The sequence below is a fragment of the Amia ocellicauda genome, chromosome 15 (genome assembly GCF_036373705.1).
Source record: "Amia ocellicauda isolate fAmiCal2 chromosome 15, fAmiCal2.hap1, whole genome shotgun sequence".
Classification (NCBI taxonomy): domain Eukaryota; kingdom Metazoa; phylum Chordata; class Actinopteri; order Amiiformes; family Amiidae; genus Amia; species Amia ocellicauda.
The window spans coordinates 17,594,794-17,608,024 of NC_089864.1; the positions used below are offsets into that span (position 1 = coordinate 17,594,794).

At 39.0% G+C, this 13,231-nt stretch overlaps 1 protein-coding gene across 1 annotated transcript in view; it reads left to right on the forward strand.

Moving 5' to 3' along the window:
- Nucleotides 1–13,231, forward strand: part of otogl (otogelin-like) — a 43,009-nt gene that overhangs the window by 231 nt on the left and 29,547 nt on the right. The window contains exons 2-17 of the mRNA XM_066723745.1: nucleotides 106–187; nucleotides 1,253–1,345; nucleotides 3,577–3,731; nucleotides 4,399–4,520; nucleotides 6,302–6,507; nucleotides 7,163–7,287; nucleotides 7,596–7,702; nucleotides 8,484–8,590; nucleotides 9,056–9,181; nucleotides 9,587–9,695; nucleotides 10,258–10,304; nucleotides 10,394–10,539; nucleotides 10,960–11,092; nucleotides 11,531–11,708; nucleotides 11,860–11,984; nucleotides 12,548–12,757. Of these exons, the coding sequence (XP_066579842.1) occupies nucleotides 106–187; nucleotides 1,253–1,345; nucleotides 3,577–3,731; nucleotides 4,399–4,520; nucleotides 6,302–6,507; nucleotides 7,163–7,287; nucleotides 7,596–7,702; nucleotides 8,484–8,590; nucleotides 9,056–9,181; nucleotides 9,587–9,695; nucleotides 10,258–10,304; nucleotides 10,394–10,539; nucleotides 10,960–11,092; nucleotides 11,531–11,708; nucleotides 11,860–11,984; nucleotides 12,548–12,757 (2,071 nt within the window). The remainder of the gene's footprint in view (nucleotides 1–105; nucleotides 188–1,252; nucleotides 1,346–3,576; nucleotides 3,732–4,398; nucleotides 4,521–6,301; nucleotides 6,508–7,162; nucleotides 7,288–7,595; nucleotides 7,703–8,483; nucleotides 8,591–9,055; nucleotides 9,182–9,586; nucleotides 9,696–10,257; nucleotides 10,305–10,393; nucleotides 10,540–10,959; nucleotides 11,093–11,530; nucleotides 11,709–11,859; nucleotides 11,985–12,547; nucleotides 12,758–13,231) is intronic.

A 13,231-nucleotide genomic window follows, 5' to 3' on the forward strand; every position in this document is an offset into this window, starting at 1 on the left:
TGTGAGGTCTTTACTGAATCTTACAGAAGTTTCTGCTGTCTTCAAGTTTTCTTTTACAACACTCACAGCGACTGATAGATATATTTCTATGCCTTTTTATTATAGACTTTTAGGCCACTGCTTTCTGAGGGTTCACTGCCAAGGAGCATCAGTCATAATCAGTCTTTGGCACGTGATGCACCTACAGGTATGTTTTCAGGCCGCTATACTTATTAACAGGTTGTTTATTTAATGTTAAGTCATGTTTGCAGTTATTCTGTGAGAGTTTGGATAATACATGAAGTCAAGTGTATTTAAACAGAGAATAAAACATGACAGGCATTGCAATGAAAAACTTGGTTAAAATCAAGACATCCGTCGGTAATTATTTGCCTGATTACCCCAGCTGACCCATATAAATTACAGCCAGCCTCTGTTTAAGAAGCTAATGTATTTGCTTGGCAGAGAAAAGGATAGCGTGTCATGACTGATGTCATCATTAACATTTAAACCCTGTGGGCTTCAAATTACTGTAGGGTTTGTCATTTAAAAAGAGGAAGCAAAGGTCATGGTTAAAGGTTTTTACAAGAAAGTTCATCCTGCATGTTGCACTTAAAACCAGACAGAATGTTTTTTGCATACTTTTTTGGAGAGCAAATCTCTCATGCTTCCTCAGGCACCATTGAAATTCACGTTTGGTCATCCCTGGTGTCTTTGTCTGAAGCCTGGATTGAAACTCTTGTTATATAACGTTCTGATAAGTTTACATCATTGTTTTCAGTGTGCCCAGTCTTTTTAGCTTATTTTTGAGGAAACACCGTTGCTTTTCTTCGTGCAATATCTGTCCCATTGCTCATTGCCTCATAAAATAGGTTCCTTCTCAAATCTTGCACCCATGAGAACGGTCTTTGTGTCTTTCCTTCAGCTAAAAATATTCAACATGTTTATTCTTGCTGTTTAATTGCTATTCATTCAATAAAATATATGGATGATTTTATTTATACTTTGTTAATCGTGGTGTATGGTGTCAATTAGCAATTCTAATGTCTGATAATAGGATGCCAGTGATTCCCTATCAAAGACAGGATGGAAGTATAGCACAGTAAAAGCAATAGGACTTCTACACATACAAGACAGGTAGTGATTGTTTTGTTTGACTTTGCTCAGGTTATAGCTCTCCGCTCTAAACTGGACGGGCAATGTTCTCTCTGAAGGCAACACTAATCTCGTCAAATGGAGTCAAACAATGTCTATGCCTTGTTTTACCTCACAGGGTCCTGCGGTTGCCTTAATGGAGGCTGGTGCATGGATGGTGGTCTCTGTGACTGCAGCCAATTCCAGGCTCTCGGGGACAGATGTCAGATCGGTGAGTGCCTGTATTCATCTGATAACAATGAACTTGATGTATAGGTATACCCTTACCATACATTATCTCATTCGAATTTAGGACTTCCATTTCCCCGAAAACCAGAGCATTCATTACAATCTGGCTTTGATTCTATCCAGAGCAATTTAAACATAATTTGAGCACTTACAGCTACATGTGTTACAAATAAGTTCGTTTTGTGTCTCCCATGGCAGACTTTATTATGCCCAGAAATAATCAACATAATTCATTAGCTTCTCTTTTAGTATTGTTGATAGTATAGACAATGATCCTTTAGTGCCTTTTCAAAGCTGTGTATAAATCCGATACATTAATAATTTAGATGAAATCAAGTTTGCAATTATGTGTAAAAAGAAATCCATGAATTACGTGCATGAACAGGCTCAGGAAGCAGCCAGGGACATAATTACTGATGCTATCACCAAGGTGAGTTGAACAGATTCTTTGATCTTCTTGCACAATAAATGCAAAAACTACCTGGCACTAATAAAACGATCTTATCCCAACTGGGGCTTAAACAGAATACTCTCACCGAATTCGAACCTGAAACATTTTAGGTTCATCCAAGGTAATTTGCAGCATCCCGAGGCCATTTGTTTATGTGGCGTATTTAATAGAATCCAGATCAGAAGTTGCATCTTGCCTTTAGGAAGCATTTACCCCTGTGGAACATGATTTCCTCTCAGCACTACTGGTTATTCAGGATACCTTTACGATTCAACCTTGTGAACAGGACACAGATAGTCAGTGTTTTGAATGTCTGGAAGCCGGTCAGACTTCTTCGGGGAAGTGCATATCTAGATTGGGTGTCTTCTCAACTCTTAAGAACAAACACATCCTTTCTTTAGATCCTTAAGTACCATTTCCATTAAATACTAAAAAAACAAGCTTGTTGTATTTGGGATTAGTGGCATGGCTTCATGTGATAGAGCCGGTATTTATAACAAAGACAGCTTTTAGTCTGTTGGCAGGCAATAATTGTGTTTTTGCTGTGACTACTATCTGGGTACCACTTATCATAGACTCTAGAAGGAAGGTGCATTATTTTTTTTTGTGCCCAGCATTTTCTTCACCATTTAATAACTGGTTTTATTATAATAATGGTTAATAAAGAGACAAATTCCTTCCCAGTTAAAAGTATATGCTAAGTATAGCTGTCATTTAACGCCACTTCAGAAGGGATTCAATATTTCAGAAATTATTTCTCAAATCTGGCAAAGACTAGGAACAGTTATTTCCCTAGGCTTATAACTTTTACACTGTTATCCTCGATTGTAAAACAATATATTTTTCTTGTATTATACCTCATGCCACTATTTAAAAAAAAATATATATATTTTTTTTAAGTACCAGAACAATCAATCATGTATAAATGCACCTGTAGTACTGGATCTCATAATACCTAAATGCTTGGAGTATGCCACATGGTCATGCGTGTCATTTTATATCTCAGCCGCGGCAGAGCAGATTAAGCTTTGTCTTTACTCTGGCAACAGATATGTGCCAATCTTACATTCCAGTTTTAAATCCAATGTTTTGGCTTCTTCAGACTTTAAACGCTGCCTCAGACAACAAAGAGAGCTTTATGTTGTGTATTCTTACAAAAGGAGCCGAGCACTGCTGGTTTAATTGAATTTGGGTATACGTTACAGACAAGACGTTTCTCCAAGCTTTGAATGGATTAAGGTTCAGGTAAAACCACAAATATGGTGTTATCTTTTTTTTGTAATTATTGCAGCCCCCACATGAAAAGTGGTTGGACTTTTTGTTGCAGCTCACAATAAGCATGTTTTGCTTCTTATTTTTTACTTCGGCAGTTCTTATAAAACACAAAGATATGCAAAGAAACCACAACCAGAGCATCATGATCAAGATTTTTCCTGTCATATGCATAATGCTTCATCGCCTTTCTACTCAGCATGTTCATTATTAGTGATGTCAATTACTTGGCTCACCTTTGTAGTGTAAATGCGATCACAACGTGCCGTACCATACCAAGCTGGCATGGTGCCGCTACAGCACGGCTCCATTAGTGGAAGCCCAGTTTGTTCAGGGCTTTGGAGATATGCAGCAAGATATTGTACCCAGGTCTGTGTTTAATTGTTAGCTAAAATGCTAAAATTGGAGATACTTGATTGTGCTTACAGTTCACAGCAATACTGTACTGGTATCTTTGATAAATCTGTTTCCTGTTGTTTGATCTGTTTCAGTCCCTAACGTTGGAGAAGATCGGGATGGAATCTGCAGATCGTGGGGACAACACCACTTCGAAACCTTCGACGGCATTTACTATTACTTCCCAGGGACGTGTTCCTACATCCTTGCCAAAGACTGCCACGCAACAGAACCACAGTACACAATATGGGTATACCTCCTTCACATATATATATATATATATATATATATATATATATATATATATATATATATATATATATATATATATATTATAGCTGAATATGTTTTTGAATATAGTGAAAACTAAATTATATTAAAATAAAATAAAGGGCCACCTGCCAACATTCCTTCAGCCTGAGCTACAATCTGGAAAGGAGATATCTCTCTCTTATTATTTATTTATTTTATACCTTGTTTAAGAAACTCAATCACATTTGATCTTATAACCTTGGTCTGTAACCCTGTCATTACCTTTTAATAAAGATGTTTTGTGCAGTCTCTAAGAATGATACTTTAAAGAGACAAATAAACCCTGCGGATAATTTGACCACCTGCTCTGGAATACATTCTTAGGACACGTGATGTTCTTATACCTTGAAAGTGTATAATTCTTTGAACTTCCAGAATGTGGACTTCTATTGTCAAGGCATTCCTGCTATAGAGGTTTCTTTATACAGTGCTTGTGTATTTCCACAAATGAAAAGCAATCAGCCTTGGTTATTATCAGTAATGACTATTCTTTTAACTTCAGTCACAGCTGTTTATAAAATCATATTTCCTTAATATGAACTGAACTGCAGGAATTCCTTGTGGTCCAGATATAATCCCCAGTAATTATTTCCCCTAATTTGCAGGTTCATAACAGCCGGGCCTGTGAAGGCACTGTGTATTCCTGTCTCAGATCTCTCAGCTTGTACTTCCCCAATGAGGACGAGATCCACATTACCGGCTATGAAGTCAAGAAGGGTGGCATCAGGTGACCGCCAGAGAGAAAGATGGAATTGAGGAAGTCGCCGTATTCGGAAGCTGGGGTTTATTCATAGAGGGCATGGAGTGATCTTCCTCACTTTCTCATTAAGACAGGATTTTCCATCACTTCCATCACTTCCATCAACAGTTACACTTTACTTTACATTACAGTCTGAGTTATTTGTAGTTACTCCAGAGTCTTGCTGAAATTGGCAAGAGCTAGTACTAATTTTTACTCAGATAACGTATGAGGTCTTTTTGATTTCTATTAGATGTTAATGTTCGATTATCTGTAATATTATGAACACAGGACATTATAGTTTATTGAAACATACAGTATACATATTCATAGATTTCGTGCTAGCCTGCCAGACATTGTTTATCTGTCGCAGGAAAAGGATTTGGCTTCAAATTGTTTAAAATCAATGGGGATCATTTCCGTGCAAAAGAAAGACAAGATTTTGTTATATATATATATAAATGAAAGCAAGCTAAAGATCAAATAAATTGAATTGTTAAGGTGCAATGACCCATTTTGAAGAGGGTTGAGGATTTCAGTATAATTGACCGCCCATGGGATTTAGCTGGTCGGTTCATTTTGCTACAGGTAAGAAAAGTCTCACAATGTAGCCATATTAAAATTCGGCATTCCAGCAGGCAGTGTACACAGCGGTGGCAACAGAACAAGTCATAGGTTCAGATTCCTCTTTAGATCTTATTTTAGTTGGTGACCTTGAGTGTCATTTGATCCTTTCACAAAAACAAAAAACAAAAAAACAATGTCTTTGCATAAAATTGCTGAGTTAAGGCACAGCCGAAAAGATTTTAGATAATTTTTTGCCAATATTGCATGACAGAGCCCCATGTGGCTTAATTATTCAATTGAAAGGGAGGTAGTTGCATTAAGAGGTAACTGTCAGTCACTACACTACACTGTAAAGAAAGAAAATGACATTTGTGTGTTAACAATCTGACTTCAAAGCACCTTGATTCTGTGTTTTGGCTCCAGATATTGATTAGATTAGCCTGTTGCCTTTTTTATCCTTCAGAACTAATGGAAATAAGAATCTTAATCATGGGACGGTATTACGTTAAGTGTAGCTGAAGGAAAGTAAAAATAAATAATAAAACATTAAATAAATAGTCCATGAAACTTGAATATTTCCTCAAATCATGTATTAACCACTTATGTTTCTAATGTAATGAAGATAAGGTAGCAAAGTGATGTGTATTATGTGAACTATAAATGTTCTGTAATGGTTTGTATACTGGTTTAAATTGGTTTCTGGTCAGTCACAGAAGTCCCCTTGTATTGAAAATAGAAAAACATTAATGAATGTTGTCAAGAAATAATATGTTTATTCATATATATGCTAAGATTGCATATTAATTATAATACAAAAAGGGCATGTCTTTCTTTTGCTTAGCTTGGAGAACAGGCGAGCCCTATCAGCAAATCATAATACTTTTCACTTCAGACGACCTGTCATCTCCTTTTTATCCCTGGGTGGCTTGAGACTGAAGTGACGAGTGAGCTTTAGACAGAGATATATAAAACATGCAGCCTGCAGTCGAGTCAAAGTTTAGACAGAATTCAATCAGCAGGGGGAATTAGTTTACTTTTATGTCTGTACGTCTCATCCACAGTTGTCTAGTTTACTTGAAAACTGCATCATCCGTGAGTGTATGTGTGAATTAATAATACCAAACAAACAGTACAGTGACTTGTCTTCACTGTAACGCTCACAGGGTTTGTTATATTTACTCTTTGTATTGTGTTTTTGACAGACTGACTCTGCCCCAGACCATTCGCAATGTGTTCATTGAGAGACTGGCCGATTACATCCTGGTAAAAAGTACCTTTGGGTTTTCCCTGGCCTGGGACGGGGGCTCTGGCGTTTATATCAAAATGACGGAGGATCACAAAGGCAGGCCTTGTGGACTCTGTGGAAACTACAATGATGATGGGTCAGATGATCTCACCACCAGCTACAGTAAGAGGAGCAGGCCAGCAGCAGTTATCCAGTCATTCATCGCTTAATTGCATGCGATTATTTCTTCAGTGCGAGCTGCAGTTCATCTAATCGAGCTTGTGACAGTCCAACAGTTTCTGAATTGAGTTTCTGCGGTCATTGCCTGCACACTTATGTACTAATAAAGAGTGCTTTCGATCAGACAACAGGAAAGCTTTCAACTTTATTAATAATTGTAGCAAATAATGGTAAATGCCAACAGAGATAGTCTGAACTCTGAAAGGCTACATTAATTGTTCTTGATCATCGTTTAAAGGGAAAGAAATTCAACTGGTGTAGTAACCATGTGTGGTTATAACTTACCCTGTAACTGTGAAAATCCCACAGAAAATATGCCGGTGGGTATAGGGAATTGAAAGGTTAATTGGTTCTGGATTCAACTGGTGGTAATGAAACTGACAGAAGAAGAATAATTAATAACTATGATTATATTATGAATTGCTGTCTTGAATGTTATTTGTGTCCAATATACAACACAGGGATTTTCCTTTCATAGTATTTCCTCTCACAAGAAGCATTCCTGCACCTTGCATTCAAAGTAATCAGTCCTGTCAGTTGTCTGTGTGTTTTTTTCTCTTTTCTTGTGGTTCTCCTTCGACTGGACACCTTGGCCCAGATGTGCAGACTGTAGATACTGCCCAATTTGGAAACAGCTGGGTTGTTGAACTGCCCCAGGATGCTCCCTGTGAATTAACAGAGGAAGACTTTCCCAGTCCGTGTAAAACCGAGTCAGCTATGGATGCAAGTTATCTTGATTTTTAAATTCTAAGACTGCTTTATGTTAAAAATGTAATATGTTATATATAATATGTCCCATCCCAGATGTGTGGATGTGATAGCACTGGTTGTGTAACAGATTGTGTGCTCAATATTTAAAGAGTAAAATCCGATTAAGAGTTATTAGTACTATGTATTTTCCTAGGTGAACTTGCATGCTTAGCATATCATTCCCAAGAGTGTTTCAGTGTTAGTATTTATGTTTAAAATTCTCATATACTACTACCACCACTACTACTACTACTACTGAAAATAACTGTATTTGTTTTCAGAACATGCTGGAGAAGTGCAGTGCTCTTTTGTTTTTCCCCTTTCTGTCCTGTCACGAGCACATTGATCCATACCCCTATGTTGCCAGCTGTGTCAATGACCTATGTGTGTAAGTTGTATTCTTCAGCCTGTTCAATATACCAGCTTCAGTCCTGCTCAATAAACCCAACCCACATTTGTATTATATTCATATGTGTGTGTGTATTCAAGGGCCTTTGTCTTGTCATGTCATTAAGTTTGTATTCTGCCGGGTAATTCAAATAACCACGTCCACCTTTTTTGACAATTTGGCACCCCCGCAATACAGATATTTCCCTGGGGAGTTTTTCCAACGAAGGGATTAAATGTATTGAGGAAAATAATTGAATAGCTTTTGGCATGCTTCAAAGCATAAAGTCATACTGGAATGCTATTTTGTTTGCTGAAACCGTCACAAAAATCCAATGCAAGAAGTGATTGGGAGGACGATAAGCCTGGGCATTCAGAGCAGACCCTCTCACCATTTCTTTAGCCATACTTGACAGTTGCATGCTTAAAATATACAGAAGCTATTAAGCCTGACAGTTAATAGTAGCCAAGTACCATTTATCAGCAGTTAAACTGGCAGCAACTAACAGGGGCAATTGTATAGTATATCAAATCTCTGTACAAACTGTGCTTTTATTTTGACTTGTTAAGAGCTAGTGAATATCAATCAATGAAAGATGTTTAAGCATGTGTATAGGTGTATAGAGGAATGCATAGATTTATTTTTGGGATAGTTTGAAAATGGGTATACATTGGTAAGTTTTATTGCCAACACCACTGGGGTATATACTTATTTGATTACACACATAATCAAAAGCTCCAAGTTCAAATCCTGTTTTCTTTGTGAAAATCCCGTGGGACAGATCAGACGATGATGACACGTTCTGCAGGGCAGTGACGGAGTACGCCAGGGCGTGTTCCCACGTTGGGTATCCGGTGAGAGAGTGGAGGGAGACCTTTCCCGCTTGCAGTGAGTAAATCAATGGCCAGTGGTGGGGCGATCCTGGGGAGCAGGGCTTTCGTTGTGGACAATAATTCCATAGTCCCACTGATCTGTTGTTGGAAAAAGGACCTTTGAAAGGTAACAATCATGTTGGTGATTGTTGTCTTTGATGTAACAGCACTTGAAGACAATGTTCTGATCTTATATCAAACAATCCCAGTGCGAATGACCATAGTTACATTCTGTTTTGTGTGATTGAACATTGTAGAAGGCTGGCAATTGTCTATAAAAGCAGGCACAGTACAAGGCCTTCATCATTGACGTTTGAGATGGGAGGAGCAGCTGTCTGCGTTACTTGGTCTTTAGATCGACAGCATCTTACAGCACTCAAGAAGGGGATTGAAATATCGGTTGTCCCTGTTGAGTTCACTCTCTAGTGCTCTACAGATTGTAGGGTTGAGTTTTTGAAATCATACCTCGTGATTTTTGCAGCGGATGGGTGTGAAGACAGCTTTGTTCACCGAGACTGTATCAGCTGCTGCCCGCCCACCTGCACGTTTGAGAAGGAATGTCTGGGGAGCAATCTGCACTGTCTGGATGGCTGTTACTGCCCTGATGGTAAGAGACCATCATAGTGAAGCGGCTATGCATGTAAGATAGACATATGTCACTACAGCCTCTTAGATATTTCCCTTTCTCCTGTTTTTCAGTTCGAAGCATGACTCCACAGTCTTTGCCTGTGATTTAATTTCAGCTCAGTACACTTTACATGTGTATTGTAGATTAAAAAATGGTTCCCAAATAATTGTAAGAACTATTTAAAACATTTTGTTCAGTCACAGACCATTATAAATTAACAGATACTGGCAGGTAGTGATTTAAAAAAATTGGTTCCAGTCCATAGATTGGTAAAATATTGATTTTCCCAGAAAGGTCTCCTACTGAGTTGTGTCAGAAAGAATTTTGCTGATATGGAAGGTAAAGGGTTAGCTGATTTCAGGGTCTCGTTTTTTCTGCTGTCAGGACTGGTAATGGAGAATGGGACGTGCATCGCAGTGGCCAACTGCCCGTGTGTGTACCACGGCACTGCGTACCCCCTGGGCCATGTTCTGGAGCAGGGCTGCAGTGTGTGGTAAGACAGCTCCTCGAAGGATCTACAAGGATCTTAAACTATAACCAACTTTAGTTAGTTTTCCCTTAAGGGTTTGTTTGGAGTTTAAGCTTGATTCACAAAACTGCGTTAACACATTGAAGTCAATACGAAATCAATACACAAAGCTGAGGTCAAAGCCACTGTGTTCAATACTGAATCTATTCCATGCTTTTATGGTTTTATGGGCCACATATCAATGTTAAAGACATGGAAGCAGCAGACTAATCAGACTGACACCCCCCCCTCCTACTGATGTATTGATATACTATCCCAAGCATATATTTCAGAGACTGTAACATTTAGTGAGAAAACATTAAGTCTGTTGTTTGAATCAATGGGGATTGATTGATGATGCAGCCCTGCTGCAGTGAGGTATTTAAGCATTTCAAATGATATAAAGGAAGGAATGGATGTAGGAAGCTCAGAGTAAAGCACAATTACTTATACACAACCTTTACATATAAACTACTCATGCAGCTGACTCTGGTAAATAGTGTGGCAGAATGCAAATAAGCTGACAACTGTAATGTTATTTTCTCAGTATTTGCAGTGGTGGTGTGTGGAACTGCACAGAGAACAACTGCACAGGTATGTCACTTGTATATATATATTTAAATAACAAACAAACACAACAGTTCAACCACATTGCCCAGTGTCCCTGTTCTTGTGTGCTGCAGCGGAGTGCTCTGTCACAGGAGACTCTCACATCACCTCCTTTGATGGCCGGATCTTCATGTACAGTGGGACCTGCCAGTATGTCCTGGTGAAGAGCTGGAGAACAACCAGGTTCACACTGACATTACAGAACATGCCCTGCGGTGAGGTAACACAAATACTTCCAATAATACGTGACACAAAACTGTTTAATTTTAGTTTACTCCCAGTTTTTCTACTTTACTGTACACTTCAATCCTTTACAACATGTTTAATTTTCTTCATTGTGTATATAACAGATCTCTTTTCCTAAGGTTGTTTTAGCATTTTTCTTCATGTTTTTTAGTTTTTTATAAGGTTGCACAAATGTGATGGTGTTTACTATTCAGTACAGTACATGTCATTACCTTGTCAGTGCACAGGACTAAATTAAGATATTACCAAAGTAAATGTGATCTACAGGGTATCAAGGTGTAGTTTGGAGAACTTTGGTATCTGATCCTTAAATGCAGCTTTACAGCATAAGAGAGAAATGAGAGTAGCAGGAATTGTAGGCTTTTCCCTTCACAGTAATGTGCTTGTGTTGTAGAACGTGGAGCACTCGTGTATTCATTCTGTGACTCTTGTGGTGGACGAGGACGTGAGCAGGCAGGTGACACTAACCAGAGACGGGGAGGTTCTCATCGGCGTTAACCAGGCTGCCAGTCTGCCCTTCTCCGATGGTAAGGCAGTTTAGTCCTTGATAGATCTGTGTTGCTTTCTGTATGCCTTGATCTTGTAACAGCCATTATGATTTCAGTATTTTATATAAAGTGTTTTGGGAATCAGAATGGGAATGATGTGTTCCTACTAGTAAACTGAAACACTGAAATTATTGATTTACACTAAGAGATATTATTGAATAAGATGCATGACTAAATAAATGTCTGGAGCTGCTGCCTCTTAATCAACGCGCCAATGTGCCTTAATAGCATGACTAAAGGAGATGATTTGGGAATTGGGAGATTATGAATAAATAAGTGGTTAAATGAAGCAGACTGCATGAGAACCTTTTGCAGGGAGGAATGAAATGCAGCCTAAGAAAGTTGGTGGCGTGAAACATAGCGCCCTAATAACGGTTTGCGTTGGTTACTAATGGCTGTGTTTGTGCTCCCACTCAGATATCGTGGAGGTTAGAAAGCTGACCTCTCTGTTCACAAGGCTGAAAACCAGCTTTGGTTTGCGGCTCCGGTTTGACAGAAGTGGGGGGAGGCTGTACGTGCTTCTGGACAGCAGCTGGAAGGGGGGGACGGTGGGTCTGTGCGGCCCCTTCAATGGGAATTTACGAGACGATTTTCTGTAAGTTTCTCTGACTGCGGAGCCCAATTGATGATGTCATAGCATTCTAGAAGTATGTGTATGAAAGTTAAAATGCTGTTAACCAATTATATGCTGAACTTCAGTGATATATACATTACCAAGGACTTGTTCTGCTATGTTCCTTATTCAGATCTCCATCAGGAATGATTGAAGGCACTCCTCAGCTTCACATCAATGCGTGGAAGGTCTCCTCAGCTTGCACAAGCCCCGTTAATATTCCCATCATTGATCCTTGTGAGATGAACCAGCAAAATGGTAGATTATTTTTATGTTTCTTGTAAGATAAACTTTGGAGAGATCCCCATTTAGGTTATTGCACTACTACTACTACTACTACTACTACTACTACTACTACTACTACTACTACTATTACTACTGATACTTCTAATGATAACAATTTATTTAAAGGGCACATTCATAGATAATATTCATAAATACATAGAATAGATCCAGTTATAGTTTAGTAAGTTCATATGGTTCACAGCCAGATCTGAACTTGTAATTTACTGACTTGTCCATCTTTATGAATCAATATATCCTGTTGTGTCCAGTCATTCTCAGATCAAGAGAACAGGTTTTGTAAGTGTTATATTAAAGGTTATAGAGAAGTGTGATTAATTCACCTGTCCAGCATCACTGTAGGACTGCATGACAATATTAGCAAGGAAGGTAACCTTGTAATCACTTCATGGCACAAATAATATGTTTGGAAGGTGTGGTAGCTTAGAATGTGAAATCTAAAATAGGCATCTTGCAGCAGATTGGTGCTTCAGGAATCCAAACGCATGCATTTTTTCTGACTGTTGGGCCGTCTGTAGTTTTCTATGCCTCGCAGTGTGATGTCATCAATGAAGAGCTGTTTGCCCCATGCCACTCCTACATCAGCCCCAGTGTGTACTTCCAGCAGTGCCGCTTCCAGGCCTGTCGCTGTGGAAGTACCTGTCTGTGCACAGCGCTGGCACACTACGCCTACGTCTGCGCCAAACACAAAGTGATCATCGATTTCAGGACCCACGTCTCCGAGTGTGGTGAGTGCAAGCGAAATGGGAATGGCATGTAGTGGGATGCCGTTGTGGTTGGAGTGAACCTATACTTTACACGGTAATCTGGGAGCTGCTACAGATGGCATCTGCTCTTAGGAAAATTAAATGAGATCAAAAAGCGCTGAAATCTGATCCGAGGTAACCTGCGGTGAGAGGCGTACGACTAGTGAGGCTGGAGATTGCAATCATAAACGATTCCTTGTTGACCTGTCTTAACCTGTTATCTAAATCCCTCTTATTGGATTTTTAAATCTTCTCGCTGAGCTTTAGTATCACCCAATTCCCTGTCTGCATCATTCCCTGGGAGACGCGGGGAATAAAGGCATGACAGGTGCAAGGTCAGCAATTAAATGCAAAAGGAAGTAGAGCTGATGGACTCTGAAGGTTTTCCACTGTTCTGTTTTAAATTAAACACACATTGCGCTAATTTGTCGTCCGTTACCTTAATCCCACTGTTAA